This window comes from Salmo salar, chromosome 03 (genome assembly GCF_965601325.2).
Source record: "Salmo salar chromosome 03, fSalSal1, whole genome shotgun sequence".
NCBI classification, from domain to species: Eukaryota; Metazoa; Chordata; class Actinopteri; order Salmoniformes; family Salmonidae; genus Salmo; species Salmo salar.
Genome location: NC_138293.1, coordinates 27,386,497 through 27,409,013, shown reverse-complemented (window position 1 = coordinate 27,409,013; position 22,517 = coordinate 27,386,497). Strand labels below are relative to the sequence as shown.

General features: G+C 40.6%; 1 protein-coding gene across 4 annotated transcripts in view; it reads right to left on the bottom strand.

Annotated features, from left to right (window-relative positions):
- Positions 1-20,076, bottom strand: part of LOC106599334 (sickle tail protein) — a 54,326-nt gene extending 34,250 nt beyond the window's left edge. For 3 of the 4 annotated variants that reach the window (XM_082973391.1, XM_082973396.1, XM_082973394.1), the window contains exon 1: positions 19,271-20,076. In XM_082973391.1, the coding sequence (XP_082829517.1) occupies positions 19,271-19,496 (226 nt within the window). In that variant the 5' untranslated portion in view covers positions 19,497-20,076. The remainder of the gene's footprint in view (positions 1-19,270) is intronic. The other variant, XM_082973392.1, reaches the window with a different exon arrangement.
- Between the last annotated feature and the right edge of the window lie 2,441 nt (positions 20,077-22,517).

Here is a 22,517-nt window from a genome sequence, read left to right as displayed (position 1 = left end):
GCTTTTATGAAAAGTGGTATCACCTAAGCATCTTTAATATGAGGGCTTAGAATCTCAAAGCAGGCAGACCCAATGAGAGAGCAGTTCTAATCCACTTTATTCATTATATCACTCAGTGTTGATTTAGTCTGGAGTCAGACTGTCTGTAGGCAGAGCCCCACCTGTTTTGCAAGTTATTTCGGCATTCATTTTTGCCACATATCAGTTTGCAAACAATGTAAAACAAACAAAAAATCCTTGAGTTAATAAAGCCGCATACAAACGTGATATTTCTTGAGTAAGGTAGCTCCAAAATGCAGGTGTTTCAGCCTAGCTCAGTGCTTTTTGTGGTAAAGGGGCAGCCAGCCAAAATACATAGCAGAGGCGTTGATAATCTTCTCTAGTTGCGCCATGATTGGCTCAGTGTTTTGTCACTTCTGGGGACAAAACGTCACCGCAGAAACTACAGGGCAAGCTAGGCAGTTCAAGCATCCTTGGGTGCTGCCATAGATTTACATTAGAAGTGCCCATCCATGAAGGCTCAAGGTCATTGACCACAGATAAAATTACCTCAAATCATGTTATATCTACCATAGCCTTGATTGGACTGATCATGTCAACATCGTACTTTCACAATCTTAGCTAGCAAGCTAAACAAGCCGTTATCGTCATGAATCACATCGACAATCTACTAGCGAATCATTTTCCATCCTTGTCAGATGAAGAGAAAGTATGAGTAAAATGTATCGGTGCTCATTGTCCATTGGACATAAACATCACACAACAAGTCGGAAATCGCAAATTCAACAATGAAGGGTTTGGAAGGAAACAATAGCTAACTGCAAGGTCACAAAGAAATCACTATCTTGCTTCTCCTGCTTGCTATTCGGTGGAGAGGGTATGTGGTCCAAGTCTGGGTTTAAGGATTTAAAACATCTGTCTGAAAGGGTCTCTTTTCCAAGCTTAAAAGGATAAACATTCACACGCAGCATTCAAAACAACTGGAAACTCTGAACTGGGAAATCTCAGACTTCAGTGCTTTCAAGGCAACTGTTAACTCAACAAAAAAAACTTGGACTGGGAAAATTCCGTCTCGGAATTCCAAGTCGGGAACTCTGGTCTCTTTCTAGAGCTCCGATTTGAAGATCACTGATATCATGGTTCGACCTTGTTTTTTTCCGAGTTCCCAGTTGTCTTGAAAGCATCAGATAATCTCAGACTTTGATGACAAAGTTTTCCCCCAAGAAGGACCGCCGCGCCACTTTCAACTGAGCACAGCACAACAACGGTGAGTCCAAAAATATGTATTGCATTCTGCTAAATGAATTATGCCAGGGTGATCAGTAGCTAATGAAGCAATACTAAGTGTATGTTGTGTAGAAAGCTGTTAGCAGCCCATGTGTCTTAACCTAAGAATTTGGTCCCTTTCCCCCTCAGAATTTATCCTAAGGTTTTGACTTAGTGTACAGGGAGAATACAGTAAGAATAGCATGTGTTATCAATTTTGTCGCTGGTCATTTCAAAAGTGCTGAACAAATAGTTATATTGACCGCTCGCTCATTAAAGTTTGAATCTAAATTACGGTTTATTAAATTATGGCCTTATGCAGTGGTTTGTACATCTCAATTGTTATATTGCTTACAGTGCCTTTGGAAAGTATTCAGACCCATTGACTTTTTCAACATTTTGTTACATTGCAGCCTTATTCTAAAATGGATTCATCAATCTACACACAATACCCCATAATGACAAAGTGAAAACACATTTTTAGAAAGAAAAAACAGAAAAAACAGAAATACCTTATTTACATTCAGACCCTTTGTTATGAGACTCAAAAATTGATCTTAAGTGAATCATATGTCCATTGATTATTCTTAACATGTTTCTACAACTTGATTGGAGTCCACCTGTGGTAAATTCAATTGAATGGGAATGATTTGGAAAGACACACACCTGTCTATATAAGGTCCCACAGTTGACAGTGCATATCAGAGCAAAAACCAAGCCATGAGGTCGAAGGAATTGTCCGGAGAGCTCTGAGACAGGATTGTGTCGAGGCAAAGATCTGGGGAAGGGTACCAAAACAATTCTGCAGCTTTGAAGATCCCCACGAACACAGTGGCCTCCATCATTCTTAAATGGCAGAAGTTTCGAACCACCAAGACTCATCCTAGAGCAGTCCGCCCAGCCAAACTGAGCAATCGGGGGTGAAGGGCCTTGGTCAGGGAGGTGACCAAGAACCCGATGGTCACTCTGACAGAGCTCTAGATTTTCTCTGTGGATATTGGAGAACCTTCCAGAAGGACAACCATCTCTGCAGCACTCCACAAATCAGGCCTTTATGGTAGAGTGGCCAGACGGAAACCACTCCTCAGTAAAAGGCACATGACAGCCCGTTTGGAGTTTGCTAAAAGGCACCTAAAGACTATCAGACCATGATAAACAAGATTCTCTGGTCTGATGAAACCAAGATTGAACTCTTTGGCCTGAATGCCAAGCGTCAGGTCTGGAGGAAACCTGGCATCATCTCTACGGTGAAGCATGGTGGTGACGTTTTTCAGCGGCAGGGACTGGGAGACTAGTCAGGATCGAGGCAAAGATGAATGGAGCAAAGTACAGAGAGATCCTTGATGAAAACCTGCTCCAGAGCGCTCAGGACCTCAGACTGGTGCGAAGGTTCACCTTCCAACAGGACAATGACCCTAAGCACACAGCCAAGACAATGCTGGAGTGGCTTTGGGACACGTTTCTGAATGTCCTTGAGTGGCCCAGCTAGAGCCCGGACTTTAACCCGATCTAACATCTCTGGAGAGATCTGAAAATAGCTGTGTAGCAACGCACCCCATCCAACTTGACAGAGTTTGAGAGGATCTGCAGAGAAGAATGGGAAAAACTCCCCAAATACAGTTGTACCAAGCTTGTAGAGTCATACCCAAGAAGACCCAATGCTGTAATCGCTGCCAAAGGTGCTTCAACAAAATACTGAGTAAAGTGTCTGAGTACTTATGTAAATGTTATATTTCAGTTAAAAAAAAAATCTAAATCTGCAAAAATGTTTTAGCAAGGAACACAAGCATTTCGCGACACCCGCAATAACGTGCTAAATATGTGTATGCGATCAATAACATTTTATAAGCATCTGCCTCTGATTCCAAAGGTTGCAAGTTCAAATCCAGCAATAGAACGTTGTTTTTGAGATTTTAGTGTTTTAAGCCTATCCCAAACCTTAACCCTTACCTTAACCATTCAGAATTAATGCCTAACCTTAAGATTTCTGAGTTAATACCTAAACTTAACTTTAAACACTTTGAAATTTGACGTTTGCACCAACTTCATAATTTGATGGTTGAGAAAGATGGATGAACGTCTAATTCTGACGTGAAACTCTGAGAGCTAGTTGCAGCGTGACACACAGATGCCATTCAAATGCCTGCTGACTCATTACAACTTCAGCTTTAAGCCCAAAGTGAATTCGTCCCTCTGTGACCAAGAACAAGTGCTCTTGTTTCAATTATATGAAAGGATTTTGTATTTTTTCATGTTGAGTGCTCTAAATCCATCTGAGAACCTTACAGTGAGATGAGACAGCGTTTGGTGCAATCGCTAGTCTCCCGTTTCATATGCCATATGCCATATTTAAGTCCCTTAAATAGGGGATTTATTTATGCAATGGTCGATATGCCACATTCATTGGTTGTGAGTTGACAAAATGTGAACGCAATAGGTCTACTTATCAATAGCAAATATCCTTCTTATGATTGAGTAAAAACTGAACACTTGCCCTACATCAGGCATTCGGCTTTGGAACCAGGATGAGCATTGTTGAAACGTCTCTAGAGAGGTTGTTGTAAGGTAGATAACATTTTATGACATTCTGTTCCGTACAGATGGCAGGCTGTGTAGGTGAGCAGTTTGACAGAATTATAAAGGTACTTAAAATGCTTTAAATGCTTTACTCAGAGCATGCAAAAGCTGTGTTTACTTCATCCTGACTAATGACTAATGTCCTGTCCACATTATTGTGTAGCATTTAGCACAACTTCAGGCAAAGAATGCTGTGAAACATTGAAGTTGACATTTTAAGTATACCTAAAGGTATGCCTTTGATGAAGGCCATTTCATTTGAGGAGAAATGACTTTTAGAATTCTGCTAGAAGGGCGGAGTGTGTGTGCGGGGGTTGTACGGGAGATGATGTCACAGGAAACAAGTGGCATAGATCTACACAAAGCTGCAGTGTCGTAAGAACATACCTGTTGTAGTATAAATGCAAATGTTGTATAGGAAAGAATTCAATGATGGGACAAAAGCGTCACAGAGAGAAGACTCTTATAGGTTATGCTCAACATATATTTCCTTCCTGCTCTAAACAATGCCTATCCCACGAGAAAGCCATCCCTCGTTGGTTAAGGCTCTGCTGGAAAACGGACTCCCATCTGCATGCGATGTTTGCTGGGAGATGATTGCTATCTTTCCAATCTAACACAGGCAGGCCTAAAGCAGTAATCAGCCAAAGACTGGAGCAAGTCCGGAAATGGTCCCCTAACCTTTTCAGATTTTAAACAAAGGGGATACAAGCGGCATAGCCCAGAGGATATCCTCAGTCCCGCATGGAGGAAGAATACACCAACAAAGGGTGTGACACAGACTAAGGTCAAGGAGGGTCCGTCTTTGATTCCAGAGGAAAGCTGGGCTTGTAACCAGAATATAACTAATTCAGGTCCTCTCTACAACAGCTTTTCTATTTTCAATCCAGTTAGATACCAACTGTGTGTGAGTTTAAATCAGCAAGACGTCCTATTATACTCAGGTTACAAAGGAAGAAAGCATGAGAAAGGAGGCAGAGACAGGGGCAGGTCAGAGACCCATGTAGACGTACGAGTCCTGTTGTAGTGAAGCTGGACTATTTACCTTCCTGGGATTAGGTAAGAGGAGCCGAGGGCGAGAGGGAACCCATTCTGGCATGTGCAATGTGCTGTGAAGCCTCCTCGGGAGGAGGGCGGGGCAGGCAGGGATGCACATGTACACAGCTGTTGAGAATTTCAGCCAGGTTTCCCAAGTGCTTCTATCTTGGCTGTGAAACCTGTCTATTGTTGATTTGTCATAACCAGTTTAATAGGCAAGAATCATTTATTTTATTTTGTATCATTTGAGTGCACAGTAGCTCCTCAACCCAAAATAGACCCTGGTTCAGTTGGTATCAAGTTATTCACCTGTTAGGGGTGTGTGCTGTATCAAATCTCAGCTCACATGATGTTATTACTTCGATGTGCAGCTGCTTGAAGAAACAAAATATGATACAGAAAGTCCACACATAGCCTAATATAATCTGACACTATAGTGAATAGTATGTAATTCTCGATTATAGCCCAGACCTACAGTTCATCATGATGTAGTCATAGTTGTCAGGAAATATGCTTAGTGTTTGTTGTAAGACTTAAACACTTCAGAGTTTAGACATCTTCTCTGCTTATCAAAGTTGCTGACTAATTGATGAGTTTACAAGAAATGGGTTTGTAATCCATTCATGTAATGCCGTTTCTATAGTAATACCACTTGAGAACCTTGTCCTCCCCCTTGTCTTTTATCCTGTTTGAATTACTTAAGCTTAGCGGTCCCAACTTGACAGTGTTTAATTAGGCTAAAACTGGGTGTTAGTCAGCCAGTACCGGAAATATTATTAAGTATCTCTATAACTATAGCAACCTCTGGCTTCTGCTTTTGTTCAGGTTCAGTTTACTGGTGATTCCTCAATGACACCTTGGATAATTATTCACTAACATGACAGTGACAGTATCAAAACACATCCACCAGAAGAATACTGCACAGACCGCAAGCAGCAAGAGACGAAAAATCATGAAAATAACATTTAGTCTTCACTGAGATTATATTATGCTATGGCCTTACCTCTTCTCTGACTCCAGTGATGTTGGATGTCATGATACTCCATTACTTTGTACCCTATTCCCTTGAACAATATGAACTCTACATTGACAGTGCACACTGTGTTCAGGTCTTTCTGTTGTGTAAGTTTATACATGGAAAGTTAAGGTCAAAACGTGTGTGTGTGTTCCTGAGGAAGCTCCATTGTAAAGCTGTCCTCACTTTTTCCAGAAACCTTTTTTTCCAGCCCTTGCCTGCGTGTTGGGGAATACTTGGCTGAACCAATTAATAAACATATACAGTTGAAGTCGGAAGTTTACATACACTTAGGTTGGAGTCATTAAAACTCGTTTTTCAACCACTCCACAAAGTTCTTGTTAACAATGTATAGTTTTGGCAAGTCGGTTAGGACGTCTACTTTGTGCATGGCACAAGTAATTTTTCCAACAATGGTTTACAGACAAATTATTTCACTTAAAATTCACTGTATCACAATTCCAGTGGGTCATAATTTTTTTTTTTAAACAGCTTGGAAAATTCCAGAAAATGATGTCGTGGCTTTAGAAGCTTCTGATAGGTTAATTGACATAATTTGAGTCAATTGGAGGTGTACCTATGGATGTATTTCAAGGCCTACCTTCAAACTCAGTGCCTCTTTGCTTGACGTCATGGGAAAATCAAAAGAAATCAGCCAAGACCTCAGAACAAAATGGTAGACCTCCACAAGTCTGATTCATCCTTGGGAGAAATTTCCAAACGCCTGAAGGTACCACGTTCATATGTACAAACAATAGTACGCAAGTATAAACACCATGGGACCACGCAGCCGTCATACTGCTCAGGAAGGAGACGTGTTCCGTCTCCTAGAGATGAACGTACTTTGGTGCAAAAAGTGCAAAACAATTCCAGAACAACAGCAAAGGACCGTGTGAAGATGCTGGAGGAAACAGGTACAAAAGTAGCTATATCCACAGTAAAACGAGTCCTATATCGACATAACCTGAAAGGCCGCTCAGCAAGGAAGAAGCCAGTGCTCCAAAACTGGCATAAAAAAGCCAGACTACTGTTTGCATCTGCATCTTTTTGGAGAAATGTCCTCTGGTGTGATGAAACAAAAATAGAACTGTTTGGCCATAATGACCATTGTTATGTTTGGAGGAAAAATGGGGAGGCTTGAAAGCCGAAGATCACCATCCCAACCGTGAGGAACGGAGGTGGCAGCATCATGTTGTGCGGGTGCATTGCTGCAGGAGGGACTGGTGCACTTCACAAAATAGATGGCATCATGAGGATGGAAAATTATGTGGATATATTGAAGCAACATCTCAAGACATCGGTCAGGTAGTTAAAGCTTGGTCGCAAATGGGTCTTCCAAATGTACAATGACCCCAAGCACACTTCCAAAGTTGTGGAAAATGGCTTAAGGACAACAAAGTCAAGGTATTGGAGTGGCCATCACAAAGCCCTGACCTCAAAAATCCCATAGAAAATGTGTGGGCAGAACTGAAAAAGTGTGTGCGAGCAAGGAGGCCTACAAACCTGACTCAGTTACACCAGCTCTGTCAGGAGGAATGGGCCAAAATTCACCCAACTTATTGTGGGAAGTTTGTGGAAGGCTACCTGAAATGTTTGACCCAAGTTAAACAATTTAATGGCAATGCTACCAAATACTAATTGAGTGTATGTAAACTCCTAACCCACTGGGAATGTGATGAATGAAATAAAAGCTGAAATAAATCATTCTCTCTACTATTATTCTGACATTTCACATTCTTAAAATGAAGTGGTGATCCTAACTGACCTAAGACAGGGAATTTTTACTAGGATTAAATGTCAGGAATTGTGAAAAACTGTATTTGGCTAAGGTGTATGTAAACTTCCGACTTCAACTGTACATATCTTTACAACATAACATGTTCCAGATGGTCAAAGATTTAACAAATGTATCTTATAATATTAATTTACCGTCTATTTCTCTTTGGCATGTATATATTTTCTTTACATAATTTTCTGTACTTTACTTTACTATTTCTATTTTTGACAACTTTATTTTTACTTCACTACATTCCTAAAGAAAATAATGTACTCTTTACACCATACATTTTCCCTGACATTCAAAAGCACTCGTTACATTTTGAATGCTTAGCAAGACAAGAAAATGGTCTCATTCGCACACTTATCAAGAGAACATCCCTAGTCATCCTTACTCCCTCTGATCTGACGGACTCACTAAACACAAATGCTTTGATTGTAAACTATATCTGAATGTTGGAGTGTGTCTCTGGCTATCCATAAACTCAAAAAACAAGAATATCTTGCCATCTGATTTGCTTAATATAGAAGGAATTAGAAATTATTTATACTTTTACTTTTAATACTTAAGTACACAGTGCATTCAGAAAGTATTCAGACCTCTTGACTTTTACTTTTTTATGACAAAGCAAAAACAGGTTACCAGTAAATGTTGCTAATATATAAAAAATAAAAAATATCACATTTACACAAGTACTCAGACACTTAACTCAGTACTTTGTTGAACCACCTTTGTCAGTGATTACATCCTCGACTCTTCTTGGGTATGACGCTACAAGCTTGGCACACCTGTATTTGGGGAGTTTCTCCCATTCTTCTTTGCAGATCCTCTCAAGCTCTGTCAGGTTGGATGGGGACTGTCGCTGCACAGCTATTTTCAGGTATCTCCAGAGATGTTTGATCGGGTTCAAGTCTGGGCTCTGGCTGGGCCACTCAAGGACATTCAGAGACTTGTCCCGAAGCCCCTCCTGCGTTGTCTTGGCTGTGTGCTTAGGGTTGTTGGAAGGTGAACCTTCGCCCTAGTCTGAGCGCTCTGGAGCAGGTTTTCATCAAGGATCTCTCTGTACTTTGCTCCGTTCATCTTTCCCTTGATCCTAACTAGTCTCCCAGTCCCTGCCGCTGAAAAACATACCCATAGCATGATGCTGCCACCACCATGCTTCACCGTAGGGATGGTGCCAGGTTTCCGCCAGAATTGACGCTTGGCATTCAGGCCAAAGAGTTCAATCTTGGTTTCATCAGACCAGAGAATCTTGCTTCTCATGGTCTGAGAGTCCTTTAGGTGCCTTTTAGCAAACTCCATGCGGGCTGTGCCTTTACTGAGGAGTGGCTTCCATCTCGCCACCATAAAGGCCTGATTGTTGGAGTGCTGTAGAGATGGTTGTCCTTCTGGAAGGTTATTCCATCTCCACAGATGAATTCTGGAGCTCTGTCAGAGTGACCATCTGGTTCTTGGTCACCTCCCTGACCAAGGACCTTCTCCCCTGATTGCTCAGTTTGGCTGGGTGGCCAGCTCTAGGAAGAGGCTTGGTGGTTGCAAACCTCTTCCATTTAAGAATAATGGAGGCCACTGTGTTCTTGGGGACCTTTAATGCTGCAGAAATGTTTTGGTACACTTCCCCAGATCTGTGCCTCAACACAATCCTGTCTCAGAGCTCTCTGGACAATTCCTTCGACCTCATGGCTTGGTTTTTGCTCTGATATGCACTGCCAACTGTGGGACCTTATATAGACAGGTGTGTGCCTTTCCAAATCATGTCCAATCAATTGAATTTACCACAGGTGGACTCCAATCAAGTTGTAGAAACATTTCAAGGATGATCAATGGAAACAGAATGCACCTGAGCTCAATTACGTGTCCCATAGCAAAGGGTCTGAATACTCATGTAAATAAGTTATTTCAGATTTTTTATTTTAATACATTTTCAAAAATGTCTAAAAACCTGTTTTCGCTTTGTCATTATGGGTTATTGTGTGTAGATTGATGCATTTAAAAAAAAAATCTATTTTACAATAAGGCTGTAATGTAACAAAATGTGGAAAAAGTCAAGGGATCTGAATACTTCCCGAATACACTGTATTTTAGCAATTACATTTACGTTTGATACTTAAGTAAATTTAAAACCAAATACTTTTCGACTTTTACTCAAGTAGTATTTTACTGGGTGACTTTCACTTTTACTTGAGTCATTTTCTAGTAAGGTATCTTTACTTTATCAGGCTTTGATATTTGATGTGATTAAGCGGAATATAATTTGTCACATTTAGTATTTTACTGTTCATAAGAACAGAACAAAATTATACATTATAAAATTATCATTTCATACAGTAATGCTTTTGCATGGTGCACTAGCGTATATAAGTGTGTACTGTATTAGGTTATTAAAAAAAGCTCAAATTAATATAATCACATCATCACGATGATTGGAAATGTAGCCTATATGTTCATAAATAATATTTAATTCTCCTATAGCAGAACATCTGACATTTCGGCTAGTTTTTCAGTCAATCCCCCCTCCCCCCCAAAAAACTGACACATTTTGTTCAGCAGTTGAATTGATTCAACATGAAAAGCCTGCCAAGTGAATGTGTCACTTAAGGTCCACTGTGTGACAGTCCGCACAAGTGGAGATAGGCAGAGACAGAGAGAGAGAGAGAGAGAGAGAGAGAGAAAGAGAGAGAGAGAGAGAGAGAGAGAGAGAGAGAGAGAGAGAGAGAGAGAGAGAGAGAGAGAGAGAGAGAGAGAGAGAGAGATGTAAGGGAAGCAGCAGATAGAGTTGAGAAGAGGAGAGGAAGCCTAGTCTTTCGCTCTCCTTTTGACAAAGCTAAGCTGATTGATCTAGTTCACTTCTGCCCCGAAGGTGGATCTCTGGTCTGCCTTGCTGCATTGGTTCACTGACTACGCTCTACACAGCCAGCAAGCGAATGCTTCAGCTTCAACTACATATCGCTTTGTACAATGCTGGAAAATGTCACTATGGTTATAAGGAGGATTTTTTTCTGGATGGGTTTTTGTATCCTTATCTTAGGGTAGTGTGGCACAACCATTCACATTCTGAGAATTGCATCTCCATGCCAGTGGCGTACCGCAGTTTTTGTGCGGCCCCTACTAGGCCTGAACATACTAGAGGGGCTATGTCATAAACCCTCGAAGCAGAGGCGTCATGCCCATAGGGGGCACAGAGGCACGTCATGTTTAACAGATATTTGTATTTATTTAATTTAATTTTGTTATTGTTGTTTCTCTGTAATACTACTAGCCACCTAGCAATTTTATGAAGTTAGCTTTAGCTAGCCCAGATAGGTTCAGAATCTCCCAATCTCATAAGTAGCTACCAAGAAGCCTGTAATATGTATTTTGGATGGGACGTTAAATGGGTGTCCTGACTCTCTGTGGTCACTAAAGATCCCATGGTACTTACCGTACGAGTAGAGGTGTTTTCTCCGCTGTCCTGGCTAAATTCCCAATCTGGCCCTCATACCATCATGGCCACCTAATCATCTTCAGTTTCCAATTGGCTCATTTATCACCTCTCCTCCCCCCTGTAACTTCCCCAGGTTGTTGTTGTAAATGAGAATGTGTTCTCAGTCAACTTAGCTGGTTAAATAAGGGTAAAATAAAACATGTAATACATAAATAAAAGAAGTCATTTCAGGCTATCCATCAAGTTAGAGCAGCTAGCTGGCATGCCTGCTGGCAAGGTTAATAACTAGATATACTGAATAAGACTCACAGTCCTTTCAATCTTTTACCCAGATTTTAGCAGAGATGCAGAGAAGCATATTTAGTTTCTTTAAAAAAATAACCGCCAGTCAAGAGGTATGCTTAGAACCACCAGTCAAGAGACAGCTCAAGAGGTATGCTTAGATATGCAGAAAAAGATACTGTACATTTTTGTTTACGTATAATTAATTAAGCATAATGATTATGGCTCTAGATTGCATTTAAAAGGCTGTTTCAGGGGCTAGAAGGCTAGCCCCCCTGCAGACCATCCTCATGTACTTTGTGCCCCCTCAGATTTTTGCCTCGAAGTTCCAGAATGGTGTGGAAATGGGAGCCATATTGGTCAGGGAGAAATCCAAATCAGTCTAATTGGAATGAATGGCAGTGGAGGCATAACCCTGATTCTACTTATGCAGGAAAATACAACAAAGGCATGTGATATATCAGAACCGATGAAATACATTTATTGTAACCTAAAATATTGTCATATAATCATAAATACAGTTTATACGGGTTTTATACACATTTTCTGTATAGCCTCTAAAATATATGCAAACAGACCATAAATGTCAACATTTTTGTTTTCTTCGAAAGCTGAGAATGCTATTATATGATACAATATCAGTATTTGTTGCTTTTACAACTTGTCTAAGTCCTGACTTCAGCCAGTGTATGGCTGTGGATTGACAGCATTGTTTGAATAGAATGTTGGCATATTGGCAGTTAATTAGAAACATTTATGGACTTATTCCTCTAAAACTGTCTGGCTAGCTAGCTAACAAACATACAGTACAGATAAATTATTCAAATTCATTATTTTAACTCAATATTTTATCACAACACTGGCAAACCATTGGGTGGGGGCCCCCAGAGCCTGTAGCCGCCCCTGCACAATATGAGATGCTTTGCTCTGGCAAAAGACCCCTATTGGTGGGCAAGAAGTATACTGATTTTTGTAGCTCTCAATGGATTTATCATTGTGTAGCATGTCATATTCCAGGACAGAAACAAATGGACACTTCACTCACAAATGTGGACTTCCAAACTAAATAAATCAAAGGTAAAAATTTAAAAGCACTCTAAACATTAGAGGGTATAACGACAATCAGAGTTGGAGGTGGTGACAAAAGTGTCCGGTCTAGAGGAGGAAGACTACATATTGTTGATGTTGTGAGACTGTTTTTTTTATATGATGCACTTCACGGAGTCTGAAAGCTGAGAAATTCAGCCTTGAAAATATGCTATGAAATGGTATGTGACAAGGTTTATATGACCTCATGAGCTAGAAAAAAAGAAAAACGTATGAGATGATTGTGAAGGAGTCCTGGGAGAGCAATACTGTAATAATTTTTGTTTTACTCTCCACTTCTGTCTGCTCCCAAGGCTACAATGCCATCCTATTCAGACCCCTTATTTACTAGTCAACGTAGTGCACTATGTAGGGAATAGGGTGCCATTTGGGACACTACCTAGCTCTATCAAGAATACAGCCCTCCTGATCACTGACTCAGTAACAGAAGTTATGTCGCCCCCCCACCTTTTGAAACTCCTGAAGGACGCTGGCGTGTCTGTTAAGAGCTGACACTGAAAATTCACTTATCTTTTAATTATCTAGATTGCCCAACAAACTTCATCAAAAACCTATCCCCGTATCCATCTCATGTAAAGATATGGGGAGGTACGCCTCACCAACTTGAAATCAAAACCTGTGTTCAAAGTCATTAACTTGACCCTTCAGTCAGTTTTCAAAGATGTTGAGAGGGTGGTATTTATGTGCTGCCTGATATAGCCTATAACCTACTAGGCCTATATATAACACTGATGGCATACTGTAGCAATAAAACACCTAATATCACAGGCAGACTTTCACAATAATAGTTGCCTCACATGACAGCAACCTGTTGCTTGGTTCAGGGTATTATAAATAGAATGAAAGTCTAAACTGATTATGTTCTGTTTAATAATAAGACATGCCCTATTATGCTCAATATCAGCTTTTATTAACTTCGCCAACCACAGTTTCAAAATTAATGTTCTTCTTTTGTTGCATATAAGGTAATTTGGCATGCTATCAAGAAGGATTAGGTTAATTACAAAAGTTTCAGTAACCTTGTGTGAACTTGCCCCAACATGGCTTTAGGTTACACTAATCTAATGGGTTATTAGCATTAGCTCATACAGAATGCGCTTACGTTTTCTCCCCCTAGCTTAGTCACCCTTGTTGAATGATTTACATCTCATACTATGCTACCAGCACTAATGTGCGGGGGAGTGTTTTCAATAACTGGCTTGGTGGGGGCTGTCAAGCATGTGGCGTGCAACAGAACTTTACAACAACAATGAAAGCACAGAACAATAATGCCCTTATATACTGTAAGAGGTTATGGACACCAAGAGAGGGGGGGCAGGGGATTTTGTATTTTCTTTGCCTGTATGGCACGATTAGCCATAACATATAGCTACAGATAATGAAAGGCTATGTCTATGCTCCTCTATTGGCCTGTCAATCTACCAGAGGAAAGATAAACAAACGCCAAAGAAAACTGTCATTCAAAAGGGTTATTTTCAAGTTAAATAGGTACATTTCTGCAGGTTAGTTGGGTAGCTACTGTAAGTCAGTCTGAGTCAACCATCAACTTGGAAGCGAGGAGACATAGTTCCAGTTATAAGTCAGTCGTTTGGAGAATTGAGGATGGTTTTCCAAATGGGAGAGCAGGAATTATTTATATTGTTTACGGGGACACTGGCGTCCATGATGCCAACTGTATGCATCTCATCCCAAGACTACACCAAAGCCACAGAAATAGCCATCTCAAGCTAGTATCACCTAAATCATTCTCAACAAGGGATCAACATGAAGTCTAAATGGACTGAGCAGCTGTTTCAGATGTTGTGTTGTGTTCATTGAAGCACGCATCACAGATTTGTGGCTATATAAAAAGACAAATGTCATTGGACCTGTAGTGTAGAGGCTGTAGCAGCGGGAGGTGGGGGTTGGGACTGACGGGATAGGATGAGGCGGACTTCCGTCTGATCTGAAATCACGCAGCTGTCAGAGCAAATCAGGGTTTGCTAGCTAGGCTGCTGCCTGCAATTAAAAATTTGTACAATTTTGGAAGCACACTCACAAGGGTTACATAACTGAAAATGAAGTGACTTAGTCCAAATGAAAAAGGTCTGTTATGTCTAATTAGGCACAGATAAGTATTTTTGGGGGCAATAAGGTATACAATAAGGTATACAATGTAATGAATATTATTCACATCCTGAATCCATTTCTACCCCACATCATAAAAAAACGGTCTTCATATTTCCATTGACAGAGAGCATTTGGGTCCAATTTCACAAGGTTTGCACGTTATGTGGATCATTAATCTGATAGCGATACCATCAGATTTGGCTATCAATTTAATCTAGCCTCCTGAATGTTGCTGTTTAAAAGCATAAACTTTCAACACACGTCAATACTTAAAATCACATCTCTATCTTTGGAAACAAGGTGTTGATAAGGACACCATTATCTTTATCTAAAAAATAGGCATCACTTTGAAGCTGAAACCTGTGAAAGCGTGTTGAGATCTGTTTTTGCTTTAATACTACAGTTTTGGGTGATCTTGTGGGTTAGCGATTCACTTAAACCCCCCTTTCTGACATCAGAAACATATGCTTGAACTGCAGGAATGATTTCCACCAGACGGTGTCCACTGCAAGTCTTTGTGAGGTGCAAAACAAAAAGTCGATTAAAAGTGAAAACGATAGCTATAATTATATACACCATTCACAGATTACTGGGAGTGTTGAGGCCCAACAAACAATTAGAAATGGGCAGGTACGAGCCTCAAGCCACCGTTTAGAGATACAATTACACTCTATGCCAACTCTAATAACTGTGAAACATCAAAATCTGTGACAATTATTCATACACACACGAAAACGCAACAGGTTATTTACTCCAAACTAAATTGCAAAATTACTATCACTCACGATAGAAGACCACTACTATTCTATTGTATCCTATTTTAACTCTACTGTATGTCATTTGCATGTCACAGCAAGTGTGAGAAGATGTGTGAGAATATTTAAGCCGAGGCCTCAGTGTGAGAAAGAGAGTTCATCACAATGTAAGGAGAAAGGGAAGACCTTTCAAAAATAGGATGGTTTCAGGCAGTGGTCGCTACCCCTAGCGGTGGAACTGCATTGGGGTTGCCAAAATGCAAAAAAAGACTATATAAAAGTACATATAGATTATTGTATGAGACAATATACAAACGTTTTGAGAAATATAATTTGAAAGATACAATTTTATTGAGTCAAAATGATTGATGTAAAAATGAAAAATGACCGATTTTAAGGTTGTGTCATTAGATTTGCGGCGGGGTGGGATCGCAATAATTTTTGGGGGAAAAAATGGGGTCCCCAGAAATTCTGCCGGAAAATTTTTTGTCCCCACTGAAAAAGTTTGAGTAGCAATGGTTTAAGGGTGGTTTAGCGCAACAGTCTTGTATCATGTCCCGAGAGGAGAGCAGAGGATTAGTGTTCAGATCTTTCTCCGAATACATGGAGCCGCTGGTGTTAAATCTGCCACTGGCAGCAGCTGACGATAGATAGACAGCCACAACAAACGTAATCTGTTATAGGACATGTATTGCAGCCATTATTCGTCAGCTCAAACGACCTAGGGAACCTGGGGTGTAGCCTCTCCGTGCATGCATGAAGCCAGAATGAAATTTAATTGTATAATACATTGAGAACTGGGCTTGGAAGTCTAGCAATATTTTCAGAACTCCAAGAGGAAGTTCCTTAAATGATGAGTTATGACATTGAGCGAATTTTCCTATGACTTTGTTAGAATGTTTCTGGAACATCGCACTTGACTAAAAACAATAAAAAGCTGCATAGAAAAGGAAAATAAAAAATGAAAGTGGAAAGCAAAAGGACTTTTATACTTTTATACTTCTACTAGTGTGAATAGGCCACATGCACCTGTGAGTTGAATTCTCTCACACCCTCATTTGTACTCTGGATAGTGTGAGAAATGTTTTTTCTCTTTGTGACTGATTCCAGCTGCAGAGTTGGCAAAGTCAAATTCAATTTGTAATCAGACGGCCTGCTGCAGCAGTTGCTTTTGAACAGGGGCAGGAGATTAACTCAACTCTACTGAAAGGGAATGTGATGATAAGAGGGCAAATGTAACTAATCAGCACAATGAGAGCTACAAGGATTGACCCGAGGGCTTAATCCACTGGCAGATGAGGGGGCCTAGGCAGAACAATGTGGTCAGACTCATGTGCTTCACCCAGGAATGCATGACAACACAAAACGACCCTCTGACAGGGTGATCTAAGCTCTCTGCATACTGTACAGTAATTGTGTGTGTGTGGCTGTGTGTGGGTGTGTAAATGAATCGGGGGGGGGGGGGGTATATGACTGCTACGGCACAGAGTCATGTACAGTACTGTCGGCTACCGTAGCACTGTAACACTGGCTGTACATCATCAGATCTATTATTCATTTGTGGTGCAAAGAAACTTCTACAGAACTTCCATACAGCATCCTATGACTGATACAGTACATCAACAGAAAATAAAGACTTAGTAAATTGCCACTAAAGGCTTGCAGTACAGCAGTGAGTGCCTTAGATTGCTCTTTCCATGACATAGACTGACCAGGTGAATCCAAGTGAAGCTATGATCCCTCATTGATGTCACTTGTTAAATCCAATACAATCAACGTAGATGAAGGGGAGGAGACAGGGTAAATATGTTTTTTAAGCCTTGAGACAATTTAGACATGGATTGTGTATGTGTGCCATTCAGAGGGTAAATGGGCAAGACAAGACATGTAAGTGCCTTTGAACAGAGTATGGCAGTAGGTGCCAGGTGCACTAGTTTGTGTCAAGAACCAGAAAGCTGTTGAGTTTTTCACGCTCAACAGTTTCCTGTGTGTATCAAGAATGGTCCACCACCCAAAGACATTCAGCCAACCTGACACAACTGTGGGAAGTATTGGAGTCAACATGGGCCAGCATCCCTGTGGAACGCTTTGACACCTTGTAGAGTCCTTTCCCCGACTAATTGAGGCTGATGGCAAAAAGGGGTGTTTGTTTGCTATATGTTTGGTATATTCAGTGTAAGTTTGGTATACTCAGTTGAAGTCTATAGACATTAAAGGACCAGTGCAGTTTTATATATATATATATATATATATATATATATATATATATATATATATATATTGTTAATGTTGTAAATGACTATTGTAGCTGGAAACGGCAGATTTTTTTTAATGGAATATCTATATAGGAGTACAGAGGCCCATTATCAGCAACCATCCCTCCTGTGTTCCAATGGTACGTTGTCAAAGCTAATCCAAGTGTATCATTTTAAAAGGCTAATTGATCATTAGAAAACCCTTTTGCAATTATATTAGCACAGCTGAAAACTCTGGAGCTGATTAAAAAAGCAATACAACTGGCCATCATTAGACTAGTTGAGTATCTGGAGCATCAGCATTTGTGGGTTCAATTACAGGCTCAAAATGGCCAGAAACAAAGAACTTTCTTCTGAAACTCGTCAGTCTATTCTTGTTCTGAGAAATGAAGAAATTGCCAAGAAACTGAAGATCTCGTACCACGCTGTGTACTACTCCCTTCACAGAACAGCGCAAACTGGCTCTAACCAGAATTGAAAGAGGAGTGGGAGGCCCCAGTGCACAACCGAGCAAGAGGACAAGTACATTAGAGTGTCTAGTTTGAGAAACAGATGCCTCGCAAATCCTCAACTGGCAGCTTCATTAAATAGTACCTGCAAAACACCAGTCTCAATGTCAACAGTGAAGAGGTGACTCCGGGATGCTGGCCTTCTATGCAGAGTTGCAAAGAAAAAGCCATATCTCAGACTGGCCAATAAAAAGAAAAGATTAAGATGGGCAAAAGAACACAGACACTGGACAGAGGAACTCTACCTAGAAGGCCAGCAGCCTCTTCACTGTTGATGTTGAGACTGGTGTTTTGCGGGTACTATTTAATGAAGCTGCCAGTTGAGGACTTGTGAGGCGTCTATTTCTCAAACTAGACACTCTAATGTACTTGTTCTCTTGCTCAGTTGTGCACCGGGCCTCCCACTCCTCTTTTTAGTCTGGTTAGAGACAGTTTGTGAACCCACAAATGCTGATGCTCCAGATACTCAACTAGTCTAAAAAAGGCCAGTTTTATTGTTTCTTTAATCAGCACAACAGTTTTCAGCTGTGCTAACATAATTGCAAAAGGGTTTTCTAATGATCAATTAGCCTTTTAAAATTATAAACTTAGATTAGTTAAGACAACGTGCCATTGGAACAAAGGAGTGATTGTTGTTGATAATGGGCCTCTGTACGCCTATGTAGATATTCCATAAAAAATCGGTAGTTTCCAGCTTCAATAGTCATTTACAACATTAACAATGTCTACACTGTATTTCTGATCAATTTGATGTAATTTTAATGGACAACATTTTTGCTTTTCTTTCAAAAACAAGAACATTTCAAAGTGACTCCAATCTTTTGAACGGTAGTGTATGTGTAATAGCTTTTTTTTTAATTTTTGGTGGGATGGAGTTTTAACCTCCATGGTGACATCACCAGGTGGTAAATGAGTTAATAGACCAATAAGTAAGAGAGTTCCAAACCTTTTCTGAAATAAGTTTTCCCCTCCCCACACAGACCACTCCCAGACAGTTGAAGAAAATTCTTGCTTGAGAAAATGCTTTTTGCTAAGATGTTTTTTTTTTAATGACCATTTTAATTGAAAATAATCACAGTAAGGAATTTAATTGTTAGCCAAAAATGTTTTGATACTGAAATAAAATCAGCTGCATTGGACCTTTAAGACTTCCTACCTTTGGCTGTGATGGAGCCGGACTTTTGGTGTCCCTCCTCCAGTGGTGTCTGCTGGGCAGGTTTGGGTCTCACAGCATGTAGGTTCCCCTCACTCCCAGCCCTCATAAGCCTCTCCCCGACCCGCAGCATACAAGATCGGTTACCTGCCGGGCACTCCTTCCTCTGAGAGGGCTGCTTGGACCCTGCCGAGGAGGGTCTGCCCTGCCTGGATGACTTGGATGTCATCTTTCCACCGCCGAGAAGAGTTCCGGTCAGATACTCCAGGGCGTCTTGTATATCCCTACGGCTTGCTCCTCTCTCTCTCACACACTTCTGTCAGTCAGTCAGTCAGTCAATCCAGTTGGTAATCAAACTCTATGGGTGATCGCTGTAGGCTGAGTGTCAAGTATTGACTGGACACGAAGCTGAGCTGTCTGTCGCCTACAAGAAAAAGGTATTTTAAGACAAAGCCAGCTCCTTAGTTAGATAGACTGTAGTTCATCAGCTGAGAGTCGATTCCACGTGTGCACTCTGCCGCGCTGTGCTGTGCCGTGCAGTACGGTCTGCATTGGGAGAGTCACAAGCCCCCTCTCTCTCTCTCTCTCTCACTCTCTCTCTCTCTCTCTCTCTCTCTCTCTCTCTCTCTCGCACTGTTAATCTCTTCACATGCTTATAGTAAACGATCCTTAAATGATCCTACACTGTTGACAAATGACCCCTAATCTAGTCAAACGGCTGCCAGTGGTAAAAGTTTAACCCATCCTTAATATGAAGGTAATCTCAGAGCAGAATGTTTAGCCTACACCGTACTAATTCATAAGGCTGCAAACAGCACAGATGATTACAGTTTGACAGTTGTAATGCTTCTGCTGGGAAGGCATGGATTCCAGCGAATGCATGCAGCTACAGCCTCACTAACAGAGAGGCAGATATATTCTGTAGAGTAGTGAGCTCTGCTCTCTGATAGGCTGCCTCTTGGAAATCTGCATGCCCTCCCCAGCTGCTGGTTAGTGAAGTGGTGTATTAAAGAGATTGAACGGAAAATGTTTGTTCTGCTGGGTGTGACTTTCTATAGAAGCTTTCATGTCATGATATTCAGATGGATTTTGAGATGTGCATAATTTTTGGCGAGCTGTTTCGGCTCGTGAGCACTACTTTCAAAACTACTGGCTGAAATGATACAAAACCTTAATGACACATCATAGTTCACATCATCAGATATTACAGATATATAGGTGTACTGACAGACAAACTAACAGATAAGCCTAGTTGTAATTTAAGATAATGGTAGGCTACATAGATACAACAGGGATTTGGTTCATTGTTAGAATATCTCTGAATAATTCATGGGTTCTTTGGACATAATCCAAACAGTTGATGTGTGTTTAGATGACAGGAGAGATTGAATGTGTTAGAAAATGCCATGACAGAAAACAGTAACAACTAAAATATAGGTGGATACAAATAAATATAATATATTACAATTACAGAAACAGGGTAAATAAAATAGCTGGGTATGGATAAAATAAAACACCATACTGTAGCATAGCATGTGCATGTCAAAATCCATCTGAATAACATGACATGAAAGCTTCTATAGAGAGTCACACCCAGCAGAACAAACTTACCCAGACACTGAAACGTGCCAGACACTGTCCTGATTCAGAGGGGTTGGCTTAAATGCGGAAGACGCATTTCGGTTGAATGCATTCAGTTGTACAACTGACTAGGTATCCCCCTTTCCCTTTCCTTCCCCTCCCCCGTTTTGAAGAGATGGGAGAATTCAGGAAGTATAACTGACCCAGTGATGCTCCCAGTATCCGACGCTCCCAGACTCCAATGCTCCTAGCCTCCATAGCCTCAAGAGGATTAGGATGTGAGATGTGTCAGTCGGATAAACATAGCCAGGAAATCACAAATGAAAGCCATCATGTCAACTAAACACCCTCTCCCTAAGCCTTTCTTTGTGGGCACATTTAGAAACGTACGTATGTAACGACTTTTCCTAAAAGGCTGGCTGGGGTTGGTTTTTACATAATAATATATTAGGTTTGTATAGAATCCCTTCTATTAAAAGAGTACACATAGGGTATTGTGGTGAAATTCATCTGTCTGTGTTGCTGGTTGGAACTCACCTCATTCTTATAGCCATAGAAACCCACAGTACAGGTTCTCCAACAGTTAAATGTGGGGTAATGGAATGTGGTTCAGCTTCTCACTAAACCACTGATCTCCACTCTCCCTATCCTACTAGACCTCCAGGAGTTAAACTAAATGATCTGTATTACAATCCTCTATTAAGTCCTGGCCGCCTCACAGTTAAATGACCCAGTTCAATCATATAGTATAAGGGACTGATTCTCTCTGTAGTGATGGAGGACGAAGACTCTTCCATTGGACTGTTCCCTCACCATGATACTGACACAGGATGGTAAAACTTCATCACCATGGGAACAGCCCTTAGGGGTTCCATGGTATTTGTTAATGAGGAGTTTCTGCATTGGTCACAGAAGTCCCTGAATATTGGTGACTTAACATTTGTATGGCACTGAAACATTGAGAACAAGTCCTGCCATAATCATTTCTGTAGGGTGAAACTTTGGCTTGCTGAAATTCTTACCTTGAAGTTGTAGGCTTAACATGGCTTGGAGACTATTCTTGTCTTCAATAAAGTAGACCCCCAAACTATCTAAAACACAGCCAAATAATACAAATAAAAAATATTCACAAAAGGACAATCACAATCTAATAAGACAACTAAGTATATTATTTACTTACAGAACATTTCAAATGTAGAACATGTTTATTGTTCAAATCAATGCCCCCAAAAAGAGCCATCATGCAAATTTCCGGAGACCAATTGAAATGTAGCTCAGTCGGTAGAGCATGTCTCTTAGTGGATTCGATTCCCAGGGCCGCCTATACATGAAACATTAATGCACGCATGACTGTAAGTCGCTTTGGATAAAAGCGTCTGCTAAAAAGCGTCGGTATACATTACATTGCATTATAGGCCACTAGTGTTAAAACACTATGTTCTAAAATGTACAGACAGTATATGCATACAGAGGCATAGGAGTGTGTAGATTAGATGCATCATTAACTGTCATCATCATCATGGCTGGAGAACCGCAACAATTTTGGGGTCTTTATTTTTTATTTTGGGGGAAATCAGCCAACTTACTGCATTTCAGGCTAAGATATGGCTAAGATACGTTCTTTGCAGTTTTAAAGCTAATTTCCTGGAATTCAATTTTTTTTGCCATG